This window comes from Oryza glaberrima, chromosome 5 (genome assembly GCF_000147395.1).
Source record: "Oryza glaberrima chromosome 5, OglaRS2, whole genome shotgun sequence".
NCBI classification, from domain to species: domain Eukaryota; kingdom Viridiplantae; phylum Streptophyta; class Magnoliopsida; order Poales; family Poaceae; genus Oryza; species Oryza glaberrima.
The window spans coordinates 22,451,705-22,471,203 of NC_068330.1; the positions used below are offsets into that span (position 1 = coordinate 22,451,705).

General features: G+C 41.8%; 3 protein-coding genes across 3 annotated transcripts; 2 read left to right on the plus strand and 1 right to left on the minus strand.

Annotated features, from left to right (window-relative positions):
• Nucleotides 1-5,968, plus strand: LOC127774784 (auxin response factor 14). Its single transcript, XM_052301077.1, has 10 exons — nucleotides 1-600; nucleotides 688-744; nucleotides 1,353-1,538; nucleotides 1,648-1,732; nucleotides 2,497-2,587; nucleotides 2,676-2,840; nucleotides 3,087-3,203; nucleotides 3,277-3,352; nucleotides 4,444-4,606; nucleotides 4,688-5,968. The coding sequence occupies exons 1-10, from the start codon at nucleotides 358-360 to the stop codon at nucleotides 5,566-5,568; spliced, it is 2,064 nt and encodes a 687-aa protein (XP_052157037.1). The 5' UTR covers nucleotides 1-357; the 3' UTR covers nucleotides 5,569-5,968.
• Nucleotides 5,969-8,737: 2,769 nt separating this feature from the next.
• LOC127773053 (O-methyltransferase ZRP4-like) lies at nucleotides 8,738-10,437 on the plus strand. The gene is made up of 2 exons (XM_052299063.1): nucleotides 8,738-9,529; nucleotides 9,926-10,437. The coding sequence occupies exons 1-2, from the start codon at nucleotides 8,741-8,743 to the stop codon at nucleotides 10,223-10,225; spliced, it is 1,089 nt and encodes a 362-aa protein (XP_052155023.1). The 5' UTR covers nucleotides 8,738-8,740; the 3' UTR covers nucleotides 10,226-10,437.
• Nucleotides 10,438-13,507: 3,070 nt separating this feature from the next.
• LOC127774130 (O-methyltransferase ZRP4-like) lies at nucleotides 13,508-15,347 on the minus strand. Its single transcript, XM_052300414.1, has 2 exons — nucleotides 14,435-15,347; nucleotides 13,508-13,978 (listed from the first exon to the last, which is right to left on the minus strand). The coding sequence occupies exons 1-2, from the start codon at nucleotides 15,245-15,247 to the stop codon at nucleotides 13,679-13,681; spliced, it is 1,113 nt and encodes a 370-aa protein (XP_052156374.1). The 5' UTR covers nucleotides 15,248-15,347; the 3' UTR covers nucleotides 13,508-13,678.
• Nucleotides 15,348-19,499: the final 4,152 nt, after the last annotated feature.

Here is a 19,499-nt window from a genome sequence, read left to right on the forward strand (position 1 = left end):
AAATCCAATCTTTAGCTTCTCCCGATGCGAGGCGCCCGAGCCTGCCCCTCCTCCTCCCTGTGCGGGAACAGTGGCTACCAAAAGCGGCAGAAGCCGCGGCAAGGCAAGGCCCCCGGCCCCGCCACGCCACGGTGGTGGAGCCCGGAGCCCCCCCTCCTCCTCCCTCCTCCTCTCGTCGCTTCCGCCTTGGCTCGTCTTGTGCCTACGCGAGAGCCAGAGATTGGGGGGGAAGGTTGCATTCATTGATGCCGCCGCGGCGCCGCTGCTGCTTTTAACGCGCTCGTCGTCGGCGTCGTTGGCTGCCCTCCACCGCAATCAAGGCCAATTTGGCGCGCGGCGAGGAGGAGGGAGGAGGAGATGGGTATTGACCTGAACACGGTGGAGGAGGAAGCGGAGGAGGGGGCGGCGGCGGCGGTGTGCGGGGAGCTGTGGCACGCGTGCGCGGGGCCAGGGGTGGCGTTGCCGCGGCGCGGCAGCGCGCTCGTGTACCTGCCGCAGGCGCACCTCGCCGCGGACGGCGGCGGCGGCGAGGTGCCGCCTGCCGGCGCCGCGGCCGTGCCCCCGCACGTCGCGTGCCGCGTCGTCGGCGTCGAGCTGCGCGTGAGTGATACTGACCTACCTCCGGCTCCTCCTCCCCTCGCCGAGAAAGAAGTAGTATTCTGATGGCGTCTCGTGGTGCGCGTGCAGGCGGACGCGGCGACGGACGAGGTTTACGCGCGGCTCGCGCTGGTGGCGGAGGGCGAGGTGAGCAAATGCAGCTTGGATTTCTCGCGCCGTCTCTACTTTCTCGCGCGATCGAGTTCAGTTCTAGAGAATGGGGGGAGAAGTGGAAGCAGTTAACTTGTTTACTCTTTTTGGTAGTTGTCTGATTGAGTTGTAGAGAGCGAGAGGCTTGTGCTGCTCCCGTTTCTAATTGGGGGATCTTGGGGTTGGAGAGTAGTCAGATAGAGACTGTTCCATTAAAATTGTTTCCCTGTTTCATTTTACATTTCGCATTTTGGCTTTACATTTTGGATACATTGTTATGACATTGGAGACGTCACTTGCTTAGGATGTTGTACGGTATATGAATGCAGCTCTCCTTCTATATCAGTCAGATTTGATGGCTGTTGAAACTTGAAAGTAAGGAAAATTTGGATGCACTGGCAGGACACTGGAGACATATCTTTCTTTTGCACCTAGTTGCTTTGCTTAGGATGTTAATGTGTTATACAGTACTAGTATATGGTGAATGCAGCTCTCCTTCTATATTAGTAAGCTTTGATGTCTCCATGGTCTGTAGGTGTGTTGAAAGCAAGGGAAATGTAATTAGATGGTAAGTGTTCCTAACACTGTTGTTCTATTGAACTCAGATGTTGCAGCGGAACTTCCGCGAGGGTGGAGGTGAAGATGGTGCAGGGGAGATGGAGGGTTGTGATGCAGAAAAGAAGCCCCGGATGCCACACATGTTCTGCAAAACTCTCACAGCATCTGATACAAGCACCCATGGAGGTTTCTCTGTTCCTCGCCGGGCTGCAGAGGACTGTTTCCCACCTTTGGTGATACACTTAAAAGAAAAACTTGTAACTTTTAATGTAACTGCTAAAATTCTGATATAGTCACTTGCATTGCTGCTCTAACCAGCTGTAGTTCTTCAATTCTTTGTAGGACTATAAGACAGTTAGACCTTCTCAAGAGCTGATTGCCGTGGACTTACATGGCACACAATGGAAGTTCAGGCATATTTATAGAGGTGCACAATTGGAACACATTTGTTTTAGATTTTGTGCTGTTGTCTTGTATACAATACACATGTCCGCTGTGTTTACTTGGAGAATTTAAACCACAATAGAGAACTTGGTATGCTCACTGCTTGTGCTTGTTTAAGGCAAAAAGGAGGGTTCAAAAAAGATGTCTAGTGGTGGTAGGTTTGGATAGGATGGACTAAGAAGGGGCTGCATTTCTAAAGTAGAAAACTATTGTAGTTGTGTCTGGATCATGAAGGAAAGTTGCCAATCCAATATACTAAAAGGAGAAATATTTTTTTCTATTACTTGGTAGTACGGAATTTGGGACATGTGTGTCCTTCTATGTTTGCTAATTTGATAGTATGAAATGAGGAATCTTTCTGGACTTGGTTGCTGAAGTGAGCTAAGAATTTGCAAAGGCGTTAAAGCACTTCGTAGTATTGAGGACTCATTGGATTGATTAGAGGCTCAAAGTTAACTAGCTAAGGTTAACATAATAAGTAAGGTGGATGTAATTTATTGTGCTGGAGGATCAGGTTTGTAATATGGCGTTTTTTACCTATTGCTGGCCACGAGTCTTGAAAATCTGTGTAAAGCAGTGTGAAATTTATAGATGATTTAAGCATCAGCACAACTAATTTCCTTCTTCAGATGTGCTACCACTTTTCTGGTTTTCACTATAAATCTATGCATTGCAGCATTTTTCTTCTCATTTACGTGAACTCTCAGTTTAATTGTGACGTGGAAAAAAAAACTTCTTGAATTTCAGGCCAGCCTCGTAGGCATCTTCTAACGACTGGATGGAGCTCATTTGTCAATAGGAAAAAACTAGTCTCAGGGGATGCTGTCTTGTTTCTTAGGTAAGCATATCATCTATCTAAGTGATGAAGTTAACTTCCTTTTGTCATTTGTCCTTTTTCATAAGCTTCAATTGTTATTTTTATACAGAGGTGATGATGGCCAACTAAGATTGGGTGTAAGGAGAGCAGTTCAACTTAGAAATGAGGCCCTCTTTGAACCTGTCAACAGCAGCGATTCAAAGCTACGCATTCTATCTTCTGTTGCCAGTTCCTTGGAAAATAAAAGTGTTTTCCACATTTGTTTCAACCCAAGGTTTGTGCAGACAAGTGCAAAATTTCAAGTTCCAGTTAATCACTGTTATGCTTGCATGGATAGTTAAAAGTCATAAAACTCCCTTCACAATTATGTAATCCTTTAGGGTTGTTCTTTTTCTTCCTTTACCTGATCATATATGGTAGTATGGTACATGAAACTTATACAAGAACATGCCTTTTTAATGTAACTCTGGCATAGCTTGAGTGACTTGAAAGTAATTTCGGGTTTTCTATTCTCCCACAGGAGTGGTGCGTCAGAATTCATTGTACCGTATTGGAGATTATTGAAGAGCCTGAACCATCCATTTTCCATCGGAATGAGGTTCAGAGTTTGCTATGAGAGTGAAGATGCTAATGAGAGGTCTGCACTTTTAAGTCAACCAAATGGTATTAGTCTATCTCAAATCTCATGAAGTTACATTTTTGCTGTGCAGGTCCGCTGGATTAATTTCAGGCATTAGTGAAGTTGACCCCATAAGATGGCCTGGATCAAGATGGAAATGCCTACTGGTATGCATTTGAGATTGAGAATATCATACTTGTTTTCTGACTCGAGAGTTTTAGCTTATTCACTGAGTGCTAAGTTTGAATTTATTATTCTTTTTGAAAGTCAATTGTTTTAAAAAGATTCACTGCTTTTCTGATACTTTGTTCTGCTTTGATTCACTGCTAGCACCTGCTAAGCTCTGTCAAATATTAGACGTTTCAACTCCTGGCAACGTCTGTCAGAAGTAGGGGTGGGCATAAATCTCCCGAAAACCAACCACCGCACTGAACCAAACCAAACCGAAGTATCTTTTTTTGGGTGTTCAGATGATTGTGGTTATTGTTTTGATCTACTTTGGTGGTCGGTCTGTTCTCCGGTTTCCGCCTGCTGTGAACAGAACGCACTGAAGAAACCTGAAGTCCTCACGTGCGTTGTCGTCTGGGCATAACTGCCTCCTTGTTTCGTGCTATCTGGGAACATGAGCGTGATGCTCCGTTCTTTTGTGGATGGACGGTGGAGCCCATGGCCTTCCTGCGCTGTGTGCAATGCATGCATGGCATGAGCCCACCTCTTGCTTCATGTGATTGGTACTTAGAGGGAGGAATAATGGAGGCATATGTTTCTTCGGTAAAAAACGGTGCCCCGAAAAAACCAAATCAAATTTGTTCAGTCTTTTTCCATCGGTTTTTATTTTGTTTGCACGTTCTTCGGTTGCTATTTTACGAAAACCGAACATTTTGAAAACCGATAAAACCGACCCGATTAAACTGGTGAAACCGAACGCCCACCCATAGTCAGAAGTAAGATGGATCTAAGAATCGCAAAATCATTCATTTTATGACTGCTCAAATCTCGAGTATGCAAGTAAGATCCTTTTCCCGAAGTAACATGTGGAGAAGAGTTGCCAATGGCCAAACCTGTATCTTATTTGTTACGTACACTTTTAGAGTCTAAAATGGAAAATGACACATAGTCAAAGTTTCCTTCTGTTTTGTGTCATGGAAGTTGATTTGAATCTGTAAAAAGCTTATGGTGCATTGTTTATGGCTACTCTAGCTTAGGTGCCCATAAATCTTTGATGAAGTGATGTGCTTCTCTGTTTGCATTTTTACAGGTAAGATGGGATGATAGTACAGATAGCAGCCACCAAAACAGAGTTTCTCCATGGGAGATCGAGAGAGTTGGTGGCAGTGTCTCGGTTACCCATTCCTTGTCATCTGGGTCTAAGCGAACCAAATTGCACTTTCCTCAAGGCAGTTTGGATACTCCATTTCTTAGTAGGTTCCACAGTCCCAACAGTACTATATATATAATTTCATTTACTCATGCATGTTAACTAATTTGCATTAAACTTGTAGATGGAAATGGTCACCCGGACTCCATGGGAACTGAAAATTTCCACAGGGTCTTGCAAGGTCAAGAATTTAGGGGTTCTAGGTCCCATGGTGTTGTATGCTCTGAATCACCTGGTGTACCAAACTTTCAATCTCCTGACAATAGGAGATTTTCTGCTGATATGCGGGGCTACATGATGCCAGCAAGTGGGCCCCCACAGCGGAACACAGAGTTTACTTATCAGCCCATAGGCTTCAGTGAGTCTCTTGGATTCCCAGAGGTCTTGCAAGGTCAAGAAATGTCACAAGTAGTTCCTTTGTTCCGAGGAGCTACTTTTGGCGCTCGTACACAGAATGACAGAGTTGTCTCTGCTAATTCTGTGCATAGATCAGCTGCACAGAGTGGATTGCTAGCTTCAACTCTAGGGCATCCCATCTCGCAGTTTACTCTGTCATCGTCAAAGGTATCTTCTCCCTCGTCGGTTCTGATGTTTAACCAAGCGACAGCTCCAAATCATGAAACAGTAGGCGGAACCAACAACAAAGGTATGCATGTCAGCCAGTTTGCTTCCCAGGAGATGCTCTCAGAAACTGTAACCTGGCCCGGCACACAACGTCAAACGCCGAGCGAAATCACGAGCAACCAGTTCGCCCTGGCGAGAATCCCAGCTCCTCCAAGCGGAGCTGAATCCGGACTGCCCAAGAGGGATGCCGGGAGAAGCAGCTGCAGACTGTTTGGCTTCTCCCTGACAGGCAACATGCTGGGAGAAGATGGAGAAGGCCTGGATGATGGAGCCATTGAAGCTGGTTGCGAAAACCCGCCCGTGCTGGAGCTGTTTGGGCACAGCCATTCTACTCCCGGTGCTCTTCATGCCCTGTGCGCTGCTGCTCCCCTGGGAATGTGATGCTGCTGCAGTACTGATGGTTTGCTCTGGGGAAATGGTCGTTGCATCAAGCTACCTAGCTGAAACAAACTGAATAATGTGTTAGCTACTTCCTAGATTTCTTCGGCACATTCTTGTAAGGATTGCAGCGGCGCCATTTGTATGTTGGTGCCACATGATGCATGTAAGACTGTAACTGTACCTTGAAATTTCGGCTGTTTGTCCGTAGCTTATGACATGAAGACTATGCAGAAGCAGATCCTCGAACTTGACTACACGTAGCATGCTGTATGACTACGAGTCAACTGCACGTGCAGTTAAGTTGGAGTATCCTGATGGTGTTGTTTTGACAGTTGTGAAGCTAGGCCGCTAGGGTGTTACTTTTCAGCTACTTCACCGAATTATTATTGCAAATTATTTATTTTATGTCTATCAAAATATGTGTTTGCAAATTATTTATTTAATGTCTCTCAAATTATGTGTTTTAAAAGAAAAGCTTGTTCTTAACGAGATATACCCGTGCCACCGAAATGGTCATAATTTTTTTAAAAGAGTTATCAATAAGATACCACATGAGATATATCACTCCATAAATTTAATACATATATAAATTATAAAGTAAAAATAATAAAATTGTGAAAATCAATATTTTTAAGGGACGAAAACACTTTTTCCAACAGTGGTGTTCGTACTAGCTTCGGTAGTCTGTCACTTTAATTTGTCTGTTTTGATAGTGTGTCACTTTGTCAGTGGTGTAGAACTGTAGATGTTGGAGGATTGTTTGGATTCGCCGGGTGCACAACAGTAGTTGCTTGATACGGGCACCATGAAACATCAAGATCGATCACGTCAGTGACTAGTCGTCGTACTTGCCATTTTGCAACGTGTCCAATATTATGAGGTTTCGCCAACTCTATCGTTCTCAATGCGCCAAACCCCCCCCCCCCCCCCCCCCCCCCAAGTAATTGGAACTGCACCACCCATCCACTCCCTCCTCATCTATCCATTGACTTTCATCGACCTAAGACAGGAGCGCAACATCCCTCCCTTGCTCGACACGACTCCCAGCGTGAGATTGCAAGATCTAGATCAATTGTTGCCACGCCAGTAACACCGTGTTTAGTTCTAAACTTCTAACTTTTTTATCACATCAAAACTTTTCTACACACATAAATTTTCAACTTTTTCATAGCATCGTTCCAATTTCAACCAAATTTCCAATTTTAACATGAACTAATTAAACACAGCCTAAATGAGAGAGGTAGTGCTCTATATCCCGTTAGCCCCATCAGTGGGGGTCCATGGTGTGGCCCGGATTGAGGGGTTCTGATCATGGATCCAGTGACGGGGACTGGGACCTCTCTCAACATGGCAATGACGATAGTGTCCTTATCAGTGAAGTTTTTCTTGGTGGTTGCGTTCGATCTCTCTGTTTTGAGAGAGATTTTCGACGCACACAAAACAAAAAAATTTATTAGCACATAATTAATTAAATATTAATAATTAAAAACTTGAAAAATAGATTTATTTGAATTTTTTAAATAACTTCCATATAGAATTTTTTGAAAAAAAGTATCATTTAACAGTTTAAAAAATGTGCTAACGGAAAACTGAGTAAGTTGACGTTTGAAGTTGAGAAATAGAACTAGGCCCTCAACTATTACGAGGGTAGAGCATATAAGAGCTAGAGATTTGAGAAGGCTGCATTATTCCAGGTTCACCTTCTTTGATGGCAAGGAGAAGCATGTTGTGTTGCAATAGTTTATATTTTAGCATCCTCATTATTGCGGTTATGCTTATAAGCTAAGATTTGAATTCTGAAACTTTTTTTTAAGTTGATTTTGTATTTTTTTTCATTGTAGTTTATTTACAGTATTTGCTTTTGAATAGCTAAGAACATGTATATAAAAGTCTGGTATAGTCATTCAGCGGCAAAAGTTTTACCCACTTTAGCTCATCGTCCAAATTCAATGGCACTTCGGCAGTACTCCCTCCGTCCCACAAAAACCAATCTATTACCAGATATTATCTAGATTCGAAGTATTAGGATATGTCACATCTAATAATATTATGTTGATTTTCTATGAGACAGATGGATTATAATTATCTCCACCTCCCAACCATCATAATTAATGTGCATTATTGAGAAACACAAGTAACTACTGACAGTACTGATGCATACTCCATCGGTCCTCATAAAAGAGTCTAGGACTGAATCATTCATACTCCATCGGTCCCCATAAAGGAGTCTAGGACTGAATGTGACATATTCTAGTACAACGAATCTGGATAAATATATATCCTGGTTCATAGTATTAGGATATGTCACATTTAATATTGGGTTGGTTTTTTATTAGACGGTGGGAGGAAGACAAATACAATACTTCTAGTGAGGAGACGGATCGATCTTGGAGAGGATAAAATTGGACAGGACGATGCAGGTTGATTAGTGGGCGATCGATCTGCGTAGAAAAGCAAAGCGAGAAATTAACATGAAATAGTATTCAAATTAACACGAGCGTTTAAAAGCTTCTGATCGATCTCCGTCATTTAATCTCCAGAAGCTATAGCTTGATAGGAATTCGGTCACTACTACCTAATCCTGACGATCGACCTGGATCACCCAACTAATTCCTATAAAAATGGAGCATATATGCACCCAAGTAGAGATGCACTTGAAAAGTAGCAAGGGATGTGTGGTCTCTACCTATAAATCTCGTTTTTTACGCAAGTAAAAAACACTAAGTAACCAATCAATTAATTATTTTTAGGGGAAATTAATCATTTTTATTATGGAAGATGAATATACTAGTAATAATACAATTAATTACAGTTAATTAAATGATAGAAAGAGTTACTCCTACAGTAGTGACTTGAGTAGCGTTTCTTTTTTCCAACTATATACTTTTGTATACTCGTGGCACGTTTTTTAAACTGCTAAACGGTGTGTTTTGTACGAAAATATTCTATATGAAAGTTGTTCAAAAATATAAGATTAATCCATTTTTTAAGTCTGTAATAATTAAAACTCAATTAATTACATATTATTACCACATCGTTTTACGTAAAACATTTAATTTTTATGTTTATTTTCAGGAAATTCAAACACGTGATGACATTGGATGCAGCTGGCATGTCCACGATCTATATATGTGTGTCCTCACTATCCGAAGGAAGACAGTGTTACGGGAGCATGGAGCTCACTGAGAGCAAGTGCGATGGCGGGCAAGAAGTTAGCTTGCTGGATGCTCAGCTCGAGCTCTACTGGAACACCTTCGCCGTCATCAAGTCCATGGCTCTCAAGTCGGCGCTAGACCTCGGCATCGCCGACGCAGTCCACCGCCACGGCGGCGCCGCCACCTTGGCCAAGATAGCCAGCGAGGTGGCCCTCCACCCGTCCAAGATCCCCTGCCTCCGCCGCCTCATGCGCGCGCTCACCGTCTCCGGTGTCTTCGCCGTCGCCGTCAAGCCCGGAGACGGTGGTGGTGGTGAGCCTGTCTACGAGCTCACGCCGTCGTCGCGGCTCCTCGTCGGCTCCTCGAACCTGTCCGGCATCATGTCCATGATCCTCCACCCGACGCTCGTCGTCCCCTTCCTCGGCGTCGGCGAGTGGCTCCGCCGCGAGCCGCCGGACCCGTGCATCTTCAAGCAGGCGCACGGCCGGAGCTTCTGGGAGCTGGCCGACCGCGACGCGGCGTTCGACGCGCTCTTCAACGACGGGATGGTCTCGGACAGCCGCGTCATCATGGACTACGTCGTGAGGGAGCACGGCGAGGTGTTCCGGGGGATCGCCTCCCTGGTCGACCTCGCCGGCGGGCTCGGCGCGGCGGCGCAGGTCATCTCGAAGGCGTTCCCGGAGGTGAGGTGCAGCGTGATGGACCTCGTGCACGTCGTCGCCAAGGCTCCCGCCGGCACCGACATCGAGTACATCGCCGGCGACATGTTTGAGAGTGTGCCACCGGCAGACGCTGTCTTCCTCAAGGTATATATATATGTTGGTCTCTCAAACCTGCTAACAATTCTCTTGATCACTGTATAATGTCTAATGCAACGTGACATCTCTTATGGGTCATGGGTTCAGTCAACAAATTTTTGATTGTTTTTAAAACAAATTGGTAGGAGAATCTTCGATTGTTTTTCAAAATAATAGAAGTTTTCATTGATCTTAGTCAATTACATCGCGGTGATGTAATTGCACCATGAACACTCCTAGCATCTACATAGCTAAGATATATATATATATATATATATATATATATATATATATATATATATATATAGAGAGAGAGAGAGAGAGAGAGAGAGAAAGATATATATCTCAATGTATCAAAGAGATAGAAAAATGAATATGTTGTCTCAATGTTTGATGCATATTCAGTGGGTTCTACATGACTGGGGCGATGATGATTGCATCAAGATATTAAAGAACTGCAAGAAAGCTATCCCTCCTAGAGACAAAGGAGGAAAGGTGATAATCATAGACATAGTGGTCGGAGCAGGACCGTCTGACCAGAAGCACAGGGAGGTACAAGCGTTGTTCGATATGTACATCATGTTCGTCAATGGCATCGAAAGAGATGAGCAAGAGTGGAAGAAGGTTTTTATGGGGGCTGGATTTAGTGAGTACAAGATTATGCCGGTCCTAGGTTTTAGGTCAATGATCGAGGTGTACCCTTGAAGGTGACACCGGTGATTGTGATTGTGAAATCAATGATTGGTGATTAGTTGCTCGGTGGAGATGTGGAGTGTAGCATGTTTGTTTGTTGTTGCGAGATTCACAATAGTGTTGATTGTGTGGGTGTGTTTTCTTGGTTGTATGTGAAATTGTGATTAGAATTCAGACCAATAATAAATTGTGATAGACACCGGTGATTGTGATTGTGAAATCAATGATTGGTGATTAGTTGCTCGGTGGAGATGTGGAGTGTAGCATGTTTGTTTGTTGCTGCGAGATTCACAATAGTGTTGATTGTGTGGGTGTGTTTTCTTGGTTGTATGTGAAATTGTGATTAGAATTCAGACCAATAATAAATTGTGATACTATGTTGTATCGATGTAAACTATAGGAAAACGACACGGGTGGACTGTATTTATTCATGCATGCCTAACGCGTGCTCGTCAATTATCACGGATTTAATACTAGAAACAACAATGCAAAATCTTAAAAGCAGAATATAGCATCAAGATATAAATGTCACTGCAATCTATACAAGAATGCGCCACTATAATCTTGGAAGTGGCTAACACAGTATACAAAAATGGGGGAAAATGTTTTAAACTCACGAGGGGGATCCCTCTTTTGTTCAAACACCATTCAAATAGTTGTAAAAAATCTAAATAAAAAAAAACTTGAAATCGTTCAAACCATGTACATAGACTACTTAAAAAAAACAAGTCAAAACTCAACTCATGCAATGAATAGTATTGATACTATTCACGTCTGAATTTGTGTTTTTCGTTTTTTAATTCATAGATCTAGTTTGAATATGACTTTTTTGTGGAGGGGTAAATGTTACTCTACTCTACACTGCCAAATTTTTTTTTTAGAATTTTTCCCATCCATTTACATTGAATTTGAGAGGAAAAGTTAGCATTTGTTCAAGGGATTAAGAATCCTCTCCCAAAAAATAGCGATTTACATCTAGGTATGTTAAAATAAGTTTCACTATGCACTAGGTTGCATCATATAATTGAAGATAATTCTTATAAATATGAGTACTATGTACAAATCGTTTTGTATTTAAACTATATTTCACAATGTTCGATTTAAATTTCATAATTTTTTTATAGATTTTCATGATCATGTTAAGTGAAACTTACTCCCCTTATAAAAAAATTGCTTAGACTCCAAGAGTGTTTTAGTGGTGAGGAACTGTTAACGCCAGAATTTGATAAGCCCTAAAGTCATCATCGGCCTAGAGTCAATATCGGCTTCAATGTTCTGAAATTGGTCGATGAGAATTATCAAGTCGCCAATAATCGGATTCTTAGTAGATTCGGTTAAGAAAATTAATCTATTAAAGGAAGTTTATCCAGAAGTGACCGAGTTGATGGAGTATGCGGCATGATAATTTATCTATTAATTAAAAAGAGTTTGTTAGTTTCTTTTTATCTTTAGGAAAGTGTGTTTAGTGTCCGATAATGACATTATGTTTTCCTTTTATATTTAGGAAAGTTTTTTTTCTTGTTTAATAAGGACTAGTATCTACCCATGGGTATAAATATGTACACTCAGGGTCATTGTAAATTATCTCACAGATCAATACAACTATTCTCGGCAAATCACCGCCCTCTTTCTCGAGGTTTTTACTTATCACGATAGAACGTGGCACCTGATGCGGGTCTGCATTGACTTTTGATCTCCGGCGAAGGGTTAAGTCCTACGTTTCGCCGGCCCAGGCAATTGTATCTGCTACGTTGGTGTTGTTCAAGGCTACATCGCTTTGACTTCTTGGGTTGCTCTGGTTCGGTTGATATTTGTTGACGGTCGTTATCAATCAGTTTCAACCGTCAATACTACCAAAATAGAGGAGAACTAGTGATGCTTGCAATGCATAAATATGTTAGAATAATAATATTCCACTAGCATTAGGTATACTAACCTTTTGCAGAGAATAACACTAAAGTGGAGGAGAATTGACATCAACATAGAAGATAAATCAATCGGACGATGTCGAAAACCAGACTTATATATGAATGGGCCAAGAACTCAGAATTGACGTGACAAACTGGGCCAAAATTTACAAGTCTACAGAGAAGAACAACGAAGGAGGCCACCAGCCGAAATTGGGCTGGATTGGGCCGGCCCCAGGTTCGGCCGAACCCTCCTCAGCGCCATCCGATCCAGGGCTTCGCCTGGACGGTGTGGATTAGCCCCCAATGACGGTTGGAGGGTATTTCCAACCATTCCAACCGTCATTGGGAGGCTATAAAAGGAGTTCTCATCCTCACTTCACTCACACACCTCAAGCAATAGCTCTCTCATTTCTCTCAAGTTTAGTTTAGTAGTATCTAGCTGGTGGAATAGAAATAGAGTAGAAATCAGGAGTCCAGAAGTCTTCGGAAGAGTTCGGGTATGGCTCTAGTAGCTTTTCTCTTCTCTTTTGTAAGCTTTGTACTTTTATTAGAATACTCTTCTAAATACATTTATGGTATTGAAATACTTTCCGAGTATCTGAGTACCTACTTTACATTATGTTCATGTTATACTGAATATACGGCTAGCTTATCTGGGAGATGCTTTGGTGCGGGTATAATGTTTGCTTATGCAATTACTCTGTCATGACGATGATATTAGAGTAGTATCTGGTAGTTTAGACATGGTGTCTAGATTACGAGATATCATTATTTGGGGTTATATATTGCGGATGAGAGGTGGGCCGCTGATGGTGACAGCTCAATACGGGTATTCCTCCGCGCCGGTATATAATCCTAAGTTAATTCCCTAGGGAGGGTATTCCTCCGTATTTAGCCCCTGTTGTATGATCATGACGGGCTGTCGTAAGGAACTCGGCAGCCAGGGGTGGCTTTTCGAAGTACCAGGAGGGCATCAGATAGAGGGTATTAGCTAGTATATTGGTTAACTAGAATGTATGTATACTATATATATTAGAAGTATAGAAATATATTTTCTTTCTCTTTTCTTTCCACTTAGCCTAGATAATATATTATGAGAATGAGTAGTAATGCATGTGTGTCACTCTACCCTTGGATTATCTTAACTCCTACTTAGAATATGATTATCACAAGTAATATATAAATTATTAGTCAATGTTCCTCTACATGATTGCAATGATGCATTCTTGTATGGATGGCATTGACATTTGTATCTTGATGCTACATTCTGCTTTTAAGATTTTGCATTGTTGTTTCAATTATTAAATCAATGATGATTGACGAGCATGTGCTTGGCATGTATAAATATATATGGTCCACGTGTACCATTCTACTATAGTTTACATCACATACAACGTAGTACCACACTTTATTATTGGTCCAAATTCCAATCACAATTTCACATACAACTAAGAAAACACACCCATACAATGATCACTATTGTGAATCTCACAACAACAAACAAGCATTCTAACAGTCCACATCTCCACACACCAACTAATCACCAGGGTCGCCTTCAAGGGTAGACCTCGATCATTGACCTGAAACCTAGGATCGGCATAATCTTGTACCCACTAAATCCAGCCTCCACAAAAACCTTCTTCCACTCTTGCTCATCTCTTTCGATGCCATTGACCAACATGATGTACATATCGAACAACGCTTGTACCTCCCTGTGCTTCTGGTCAGACGGCCCTGCTCCGACCACTATGTCCATGATTATGACCTTCCCTCCTTTGTCTCTAGGAGGGATGGATTTTTTGCAGTTCTTCAATATCTTGATGCAATCGTCATCGCCCCAGTCATGTAGAACCCACTGAATATGCAGCAAACATTAAGACAACAAAAAAATGTAAATATATTTCTCACTCTATATATATATATATATATATATATATATATATATATATCTTAGCTATGTAGATGTTAGGAGTGTTTATGGTGCAATTACATCGATCAATGGATGTACTCCCTCCGTCCTAAAATGTAAGTATTTTTAGTTATGAATCTGGACAACTGTGTGTCCAGATTTATAGTTAAAATTTGCTATATTTTAGGACGGAAGTAGTAATTGACTAGGATCAATGAAAACTTTTATTATTTTGAAAAACAACCGAAGATTCTCCCGCCAGTTCGTTATAAATTTGTTGGTTCTTCGTTATGGACTAAACCCATAAAGATGTCACGTTGGATTATACATTAGATACTGATCAAGAGAATTGTTAGCAGGTTTAATTAATTTGATAGACCGACATATATATTTTATATATACCTTGAGGAAGACAGCGTCTGCCGGTGGCACACTCTCAAACATGTCGCCGGCGATGTACTCGACGTCGGTGCCGGCGGGAGCCTTGGCGACGACGTGCACGAGGTCCATCACGCTGCACCTCACCTCCGGGAACGCCTTCGAGATGACCTGCGCCGCCGCGCCGAGCCCGCCGGCGAGGTCGACCAGGGAGGCGATCCCCCGGAACACCTCGCCGTGCTCCCTCACGACGTAGTCCATGATGACGCGGCTGTCCGAGACCATCCCGTCGTTGATGAGCGCGTCGAACGCCGCGTCGCGGCCGGCCAGCTCCCACAGGCTCCGGCCGTGCGCCTGCTTGAAGATGCAGTACGGGTCCTCCTCCGGCGGCTCGCGGTCGCGGCGGAGCCACTCGCCGACGCCGAGGAAGGGGACGACGAGCGTCGGGTGGAGGATCATGGACATGATGCCGGACAGGTTCGAGGAGCCGACGAGGAGCCGCGACGACGGCGTGAGCTCGTACACGGGCTCACCACCACCACCGTCTCCGGGCTTGACGGCGGCGGCGAAGACGCCGGAGACGGTGAGCGCGCGCATGAGGCGGCGGAGGCAGGGGATCTTGGACGGGTGGAGGGCCACCTCGCCGGCTATCTCGGCCAAGGTGGCGGCGCCGCCGTGGCGGTGGACTGCGTCGGCGATGCCGAGGTCTAGCGCCGACTTGAGTGCCATGGACTTGATGACGGCGAAGGTGTTCCAGTAGAGCTCGAGCTGAGCATCCAGCAAGCTAACTTCCTGCCCGCCATTGCACTTGCTCTCACTGAGCTCCAAGCTCCCCATGACATGCACTGCCTTAATTAGCTTGATCTGTGTCTTCTCTTCAGACAGGGAGGACACACCATTTATATAGATCGTGGACGTGCCAGTTGCACTCGATCAATGGCATCACCTACTCAATGGCATCACCTGTATTTGAAATCCTCTTTAAATACGCATGTCCGAAGACCACTCTCCTAAATTTTCATACACATTTGTCACCAGACCCACGTGCTAGCCTCATCCTCATTCGGAAAAATGACATGTGGGACCAGGTAACGGGTGAGACTGACATGTAGGCCTAGGTGGCAAATGTGCATAGAGATTAATTTGGAAGAGTGGTATTTGGGCATGTGCATTTCAGTAGGAAGTTGCTACTTACTTTTCTAGAATTTATAACTAATTATTATATTACTATTCATCTTCCACTATAAAAATATTAGTTTTCCTCTAAAAGTAGTTAGTTAATTAATTAATTATTAGTGTCGTTTTACATGTGATGCACATGCTCCATTATTATAGGAAGTTGGGTGATCCAGCTCGATCGTCAGGGTTGGCCGAATTTATAGGTTGTTCTACATATAGCTTTCGAAGATTAAATGACAGATAAAAAAGCTTTAAACGCTCGTGTTACATTGAATACGATTTCATGTCAGATTCTCGCTTTGCATTTCTATGCACATATATGTATTATTGTATATACTATAAGGATTCATCAGATCTTATGCACCTACTGTTGATTTCGTGTGAATGCAGCCTGAGCTAATTAACACAAATTTTGCCCCATATATTTGGTAATCAGAGAATTCATTGGTACATTTAGCACGTACTCCCTCCCTAAAATAAGGTAATTTCTAGAATTTAAATTTGTTTAAAAATACGGGCCCGTTCATTTCATCAACTCGAGTGAGATTTAGTTTTTCATGATACGGAAAACTGGAAAGGTCATTAACGAGTGATTAGTTAGCTATTAACTATTATAACCTTAAAAATAGATTTATTTTTCAAAGAAAAATCTATATATAAAGTTTTTTTCCCCCGAAACATATTAAACTATAGTTTAATAGTTTGGGAAGCGTGTTCACGAAAAAGGAGTGAGTTGCTCATGAATCAAGCTGGTTAATTTCTAACCCCTTATTTACACTCGGTCCACAAATAAAAAATATTTCTCCTTTTTTTATCTATTCACCCACTAATACTACTTTCCTGGTATTAATAAGGGCACTTTAATCTTTTTCCTTGTTATTAAAGTTTTTTCATTTAGAATGCACGAATGAGAAGTATGCGTGCAGTGTGCTCGTATATATGTCTTTCATTTAAGAGAGAGATATTCAAATGGTAGTGCATAGCTAGATCATCATGCTGCTGAATCGATATCGTAAGTTCGTAACAACGTTTGCCTCAAAAAGAAAAAAAAAATCGTAACAACGTTAGTGACAACAACCAAGCTAGGATCAGTGAACACGACCAGGTAGTACAATGCGTACATAAACAATACATATGTAGATATCACGTGTGTCGGGTGCATGCAGCATGCGTTCCATAGGATAATCGGACTTCGGAGAGAATTGATTTGCCATCTCATCAGACATCGCTGATAATGTTCATGGGAGTGGATTCTAATCTCTCGAGGAATATGTCTCCTCGGTACTTTTTCTATAAAAATTTCTGAAAAATAATTAACATGATGTGTATCGGTTCAGCAAGAACCAAATTCAGACGATTTACACATCAAAAAAAAAAGTAAACAATACGCCACTATTTATACGCTGAAAAGTTTTTTTTTAATATCTCGATGTGTGAGTTTAATTTGGACTTAAGATTATGTGAAGTTGTATAGACATGTTATATGAGTGTTGTTAACTTTTTTCAAAAAAAATTATAACCGTTTGGATGATTTTTAAGAAAACGAGAGGACATTCCTCAAGGGATGAAAATAGTTTTCCCATGCATGTTTTTGCATGAAATCATTATACTTTCAGATGAACATATATCTCCTTGTTGATCTATGCATATATAATCTTCTTAATTGATCATTTCTTTTCACTGTTTCAGGGACGAAAAAAAGCCCTGGCCAATATTATTGAAATTGAGAGAAGGTAAAACATTTTACAACAAACATGGTTGTTGATGTACCGCCCGTTCAATGGGAGAAACGGGGCACCGCAAAGATACAAAGCTACACAAATTACACACCCAGGCCAAGCTGCAACATCAATGATGCTCTTTAAACAGGTATTAGGAACACATAGAACTCTCCCAGGGATCACCACATATTGCTTCAGGCTTTCTTAAGGGTGTGTCTGAGTAGAAGGGGATTGAGGAGATTGAGAAGATACGCAAAATGAGGTGAGCCATTAGCTCATGATTAATTAAGTATTAACTATTTTAAATTTCAAAAATGGATTAATATAATTTTTTAAAGCAACTTTTCTATAAAACTTTTTTACAAAAAACACATCGTTTAGTAGTTTAAAAAGCGTGCGCGTGGAAAACAAGACTCAATCTCCCCTATCACCCTGGAACGAACAGAGCCTAAGTCGTGTCTAGGATCTCTTCAATCACAATACCTCCCAAACCAGCTACTTGCCAAGCCCAACCATCCCTCCGTAGCACTCCAAGTCACTTCCGTGGGTGATTTAGTTGGTCCCTCATTGTGCGAAATTGCTAGTTCGCGACCGTGTCGCGCGTGGAGAGGGGGCGGCAGACAGCGCGTTGGCTCCCCTTTTTTCCCCTTTTTTTCGGTTTTTATTTCGTACCTTCTGTTTTAGTTTTTTTTTCTGTTTTTTTCTTTCAGTATTTTTTCGGTTTTAATACGTACGTATGATAACTTTGTATACGTACAAATAATACGCGTATATAGAGTTTGTATACGTGTATTTTTTGAGTTTTATACATAAGTATTACCAATTTTTTATACACGTATACAAAGTTTGTATACACATATATAAAGTTCGTATATACATGTATTTTTTGAGTTTTTATACAGACATATACCAATTTTTGTATACACGTATACAAAGTTTGTATACACATATATAAAGTTTATATACACGTATTTTTTAGGTTTTTTATACGTACACACAAACTTTATATACATGTGTTTATTTTTTTTACATTTAAAGTGTATACATATAAAAAAATTATATGTATATATACATACATGTGTGTGTGTATATACACCGTATAAATTTTGTATATACGCAAAGTTTATACGTATGTATATATAGTATGAGATAATTCATAAAATGCCATTGACAAGCGTCCAAGTCCTAGAAATGCCATCGACAAGTGTGAGTTCTAAGAAATGCCATCGTACAAACGATTTTGTCCCAAAAATGCCATCGTCGTTAGGGTTCCTTCCATTCCACGCCGTTAAAGTTCTATAGGATGAACAGTGTATTTAACGGCGCGGAATGGACGGAACCCTAACGGCGATAGCATTTTTGGGACAATCACTTGTACGATGGCATTTCTTGGAACTCACACTTGTCGAAGGCATTTCTGGGACTTAGATGCTTGTCAATGGCATTTCATGGATTATCTCATATAGTATATACATGTGCTGTAGAGAAGAGAGACTAAGAGAGAAAAAAGTGACCGTGCGCCGTGCGGGGGGCGCGACTGTCGCTAATCAGCGCCCCCCCCCCCCCTCATTGTGTGCTCCATACCTAGAGTGCTCCATAAGATGGCATTACGTACATATCAATTTTAAAATTAAGGCAAAATTTATTACAAGACACTAACAAAAATTATGGTATTTACTAGCGGCATTGCAAGGATGTGAATTTACTCAAGGACACTAAAAAAATATAGTAATTTGCTAGCAGACATAATACGCATTATTTTATAATTTTCTACCAATTTGGAGAGAGAATTTTTGTAAATTGACAGCTTTGCCTATAGGATCAAATTTCTTTCCCAGGTATCTTGTTTGACCCAGCATAAGCTTATGTATGTCGGTAGCCGCCAACGACGCCTTGGTTCTGAGCCAATAAATCAAGTCATCTGCCCTTATACTATCATCACTTATCGGATGGCAAGAGTAGTCTGGCGGCATTGGGCCGCTAGGTGGCGGTGATTCACGCTACCTCCAGGTGGTGGAAGATGAGCATGGAGGTGGACACGGTCCACGACTACAGGGGACATGAAGTCTTTTGGCTCAATTAACATTGCTATTTATTTGTTTTATTTAGATATTCTTAAAGTAGACTATTGATAATAATTGTATTTTTAGGATTTAAATTTATCCCAATATAATTGTTACCATAGAGTA

Bases quoted from the DNA above. Each gene is read 5' to 3' on its own strand.
- LOC127774130 (XM_052300414.1), bottom strand. From the start codon at position 15,247: ATGGGGAGCTTGGAGCTCAGTGAGAGCAAGTGCAATGGCGGGCAGGAA. The intron at 13,979-14,434 runs GTATATATAAAA...CTGCATATTCAG, and splicing joins CAGACGCTGTCTTCCTCAAG to TGGGTTCTACATGACTGGGG.
- LOC127774784 (XM_052301077.1), top strand. From the start codon at position 358: ATGGGTATTGACCTGAACACGGTGGAGGAGGAAGCGGAGGAGGGGGCG. The intron at 3,204-3,276 runs GTCTGCACTTTT...TTTGCTGTGCAG, and splicing joins AGTGAAGATGCTAATGAGAG to GTCCGCTGGATTAATTTCAG. The intron at 4,607-4,687 runs GTAGGTTCCACA...TTAAACTTGTAG, and splicing joins TTTGGATACTCCATTTCTTA to ATGGAAATGGTCACCCGGAC.
- LOC127773053 (XM_052299063.1), top strand. From the start codon at position 8,741: ATGGAGCTCACTGAGAGCAAGTGCGATGGCGGGCAAGAAGTTAGCTTG. The intron at 9,530-9,925 runs GTATATATATAT...ATGCATATTCAG, and splicing joins CAGACGCTGTCTTCCTCAAG to TGGGTTCTACATGACTGGGG.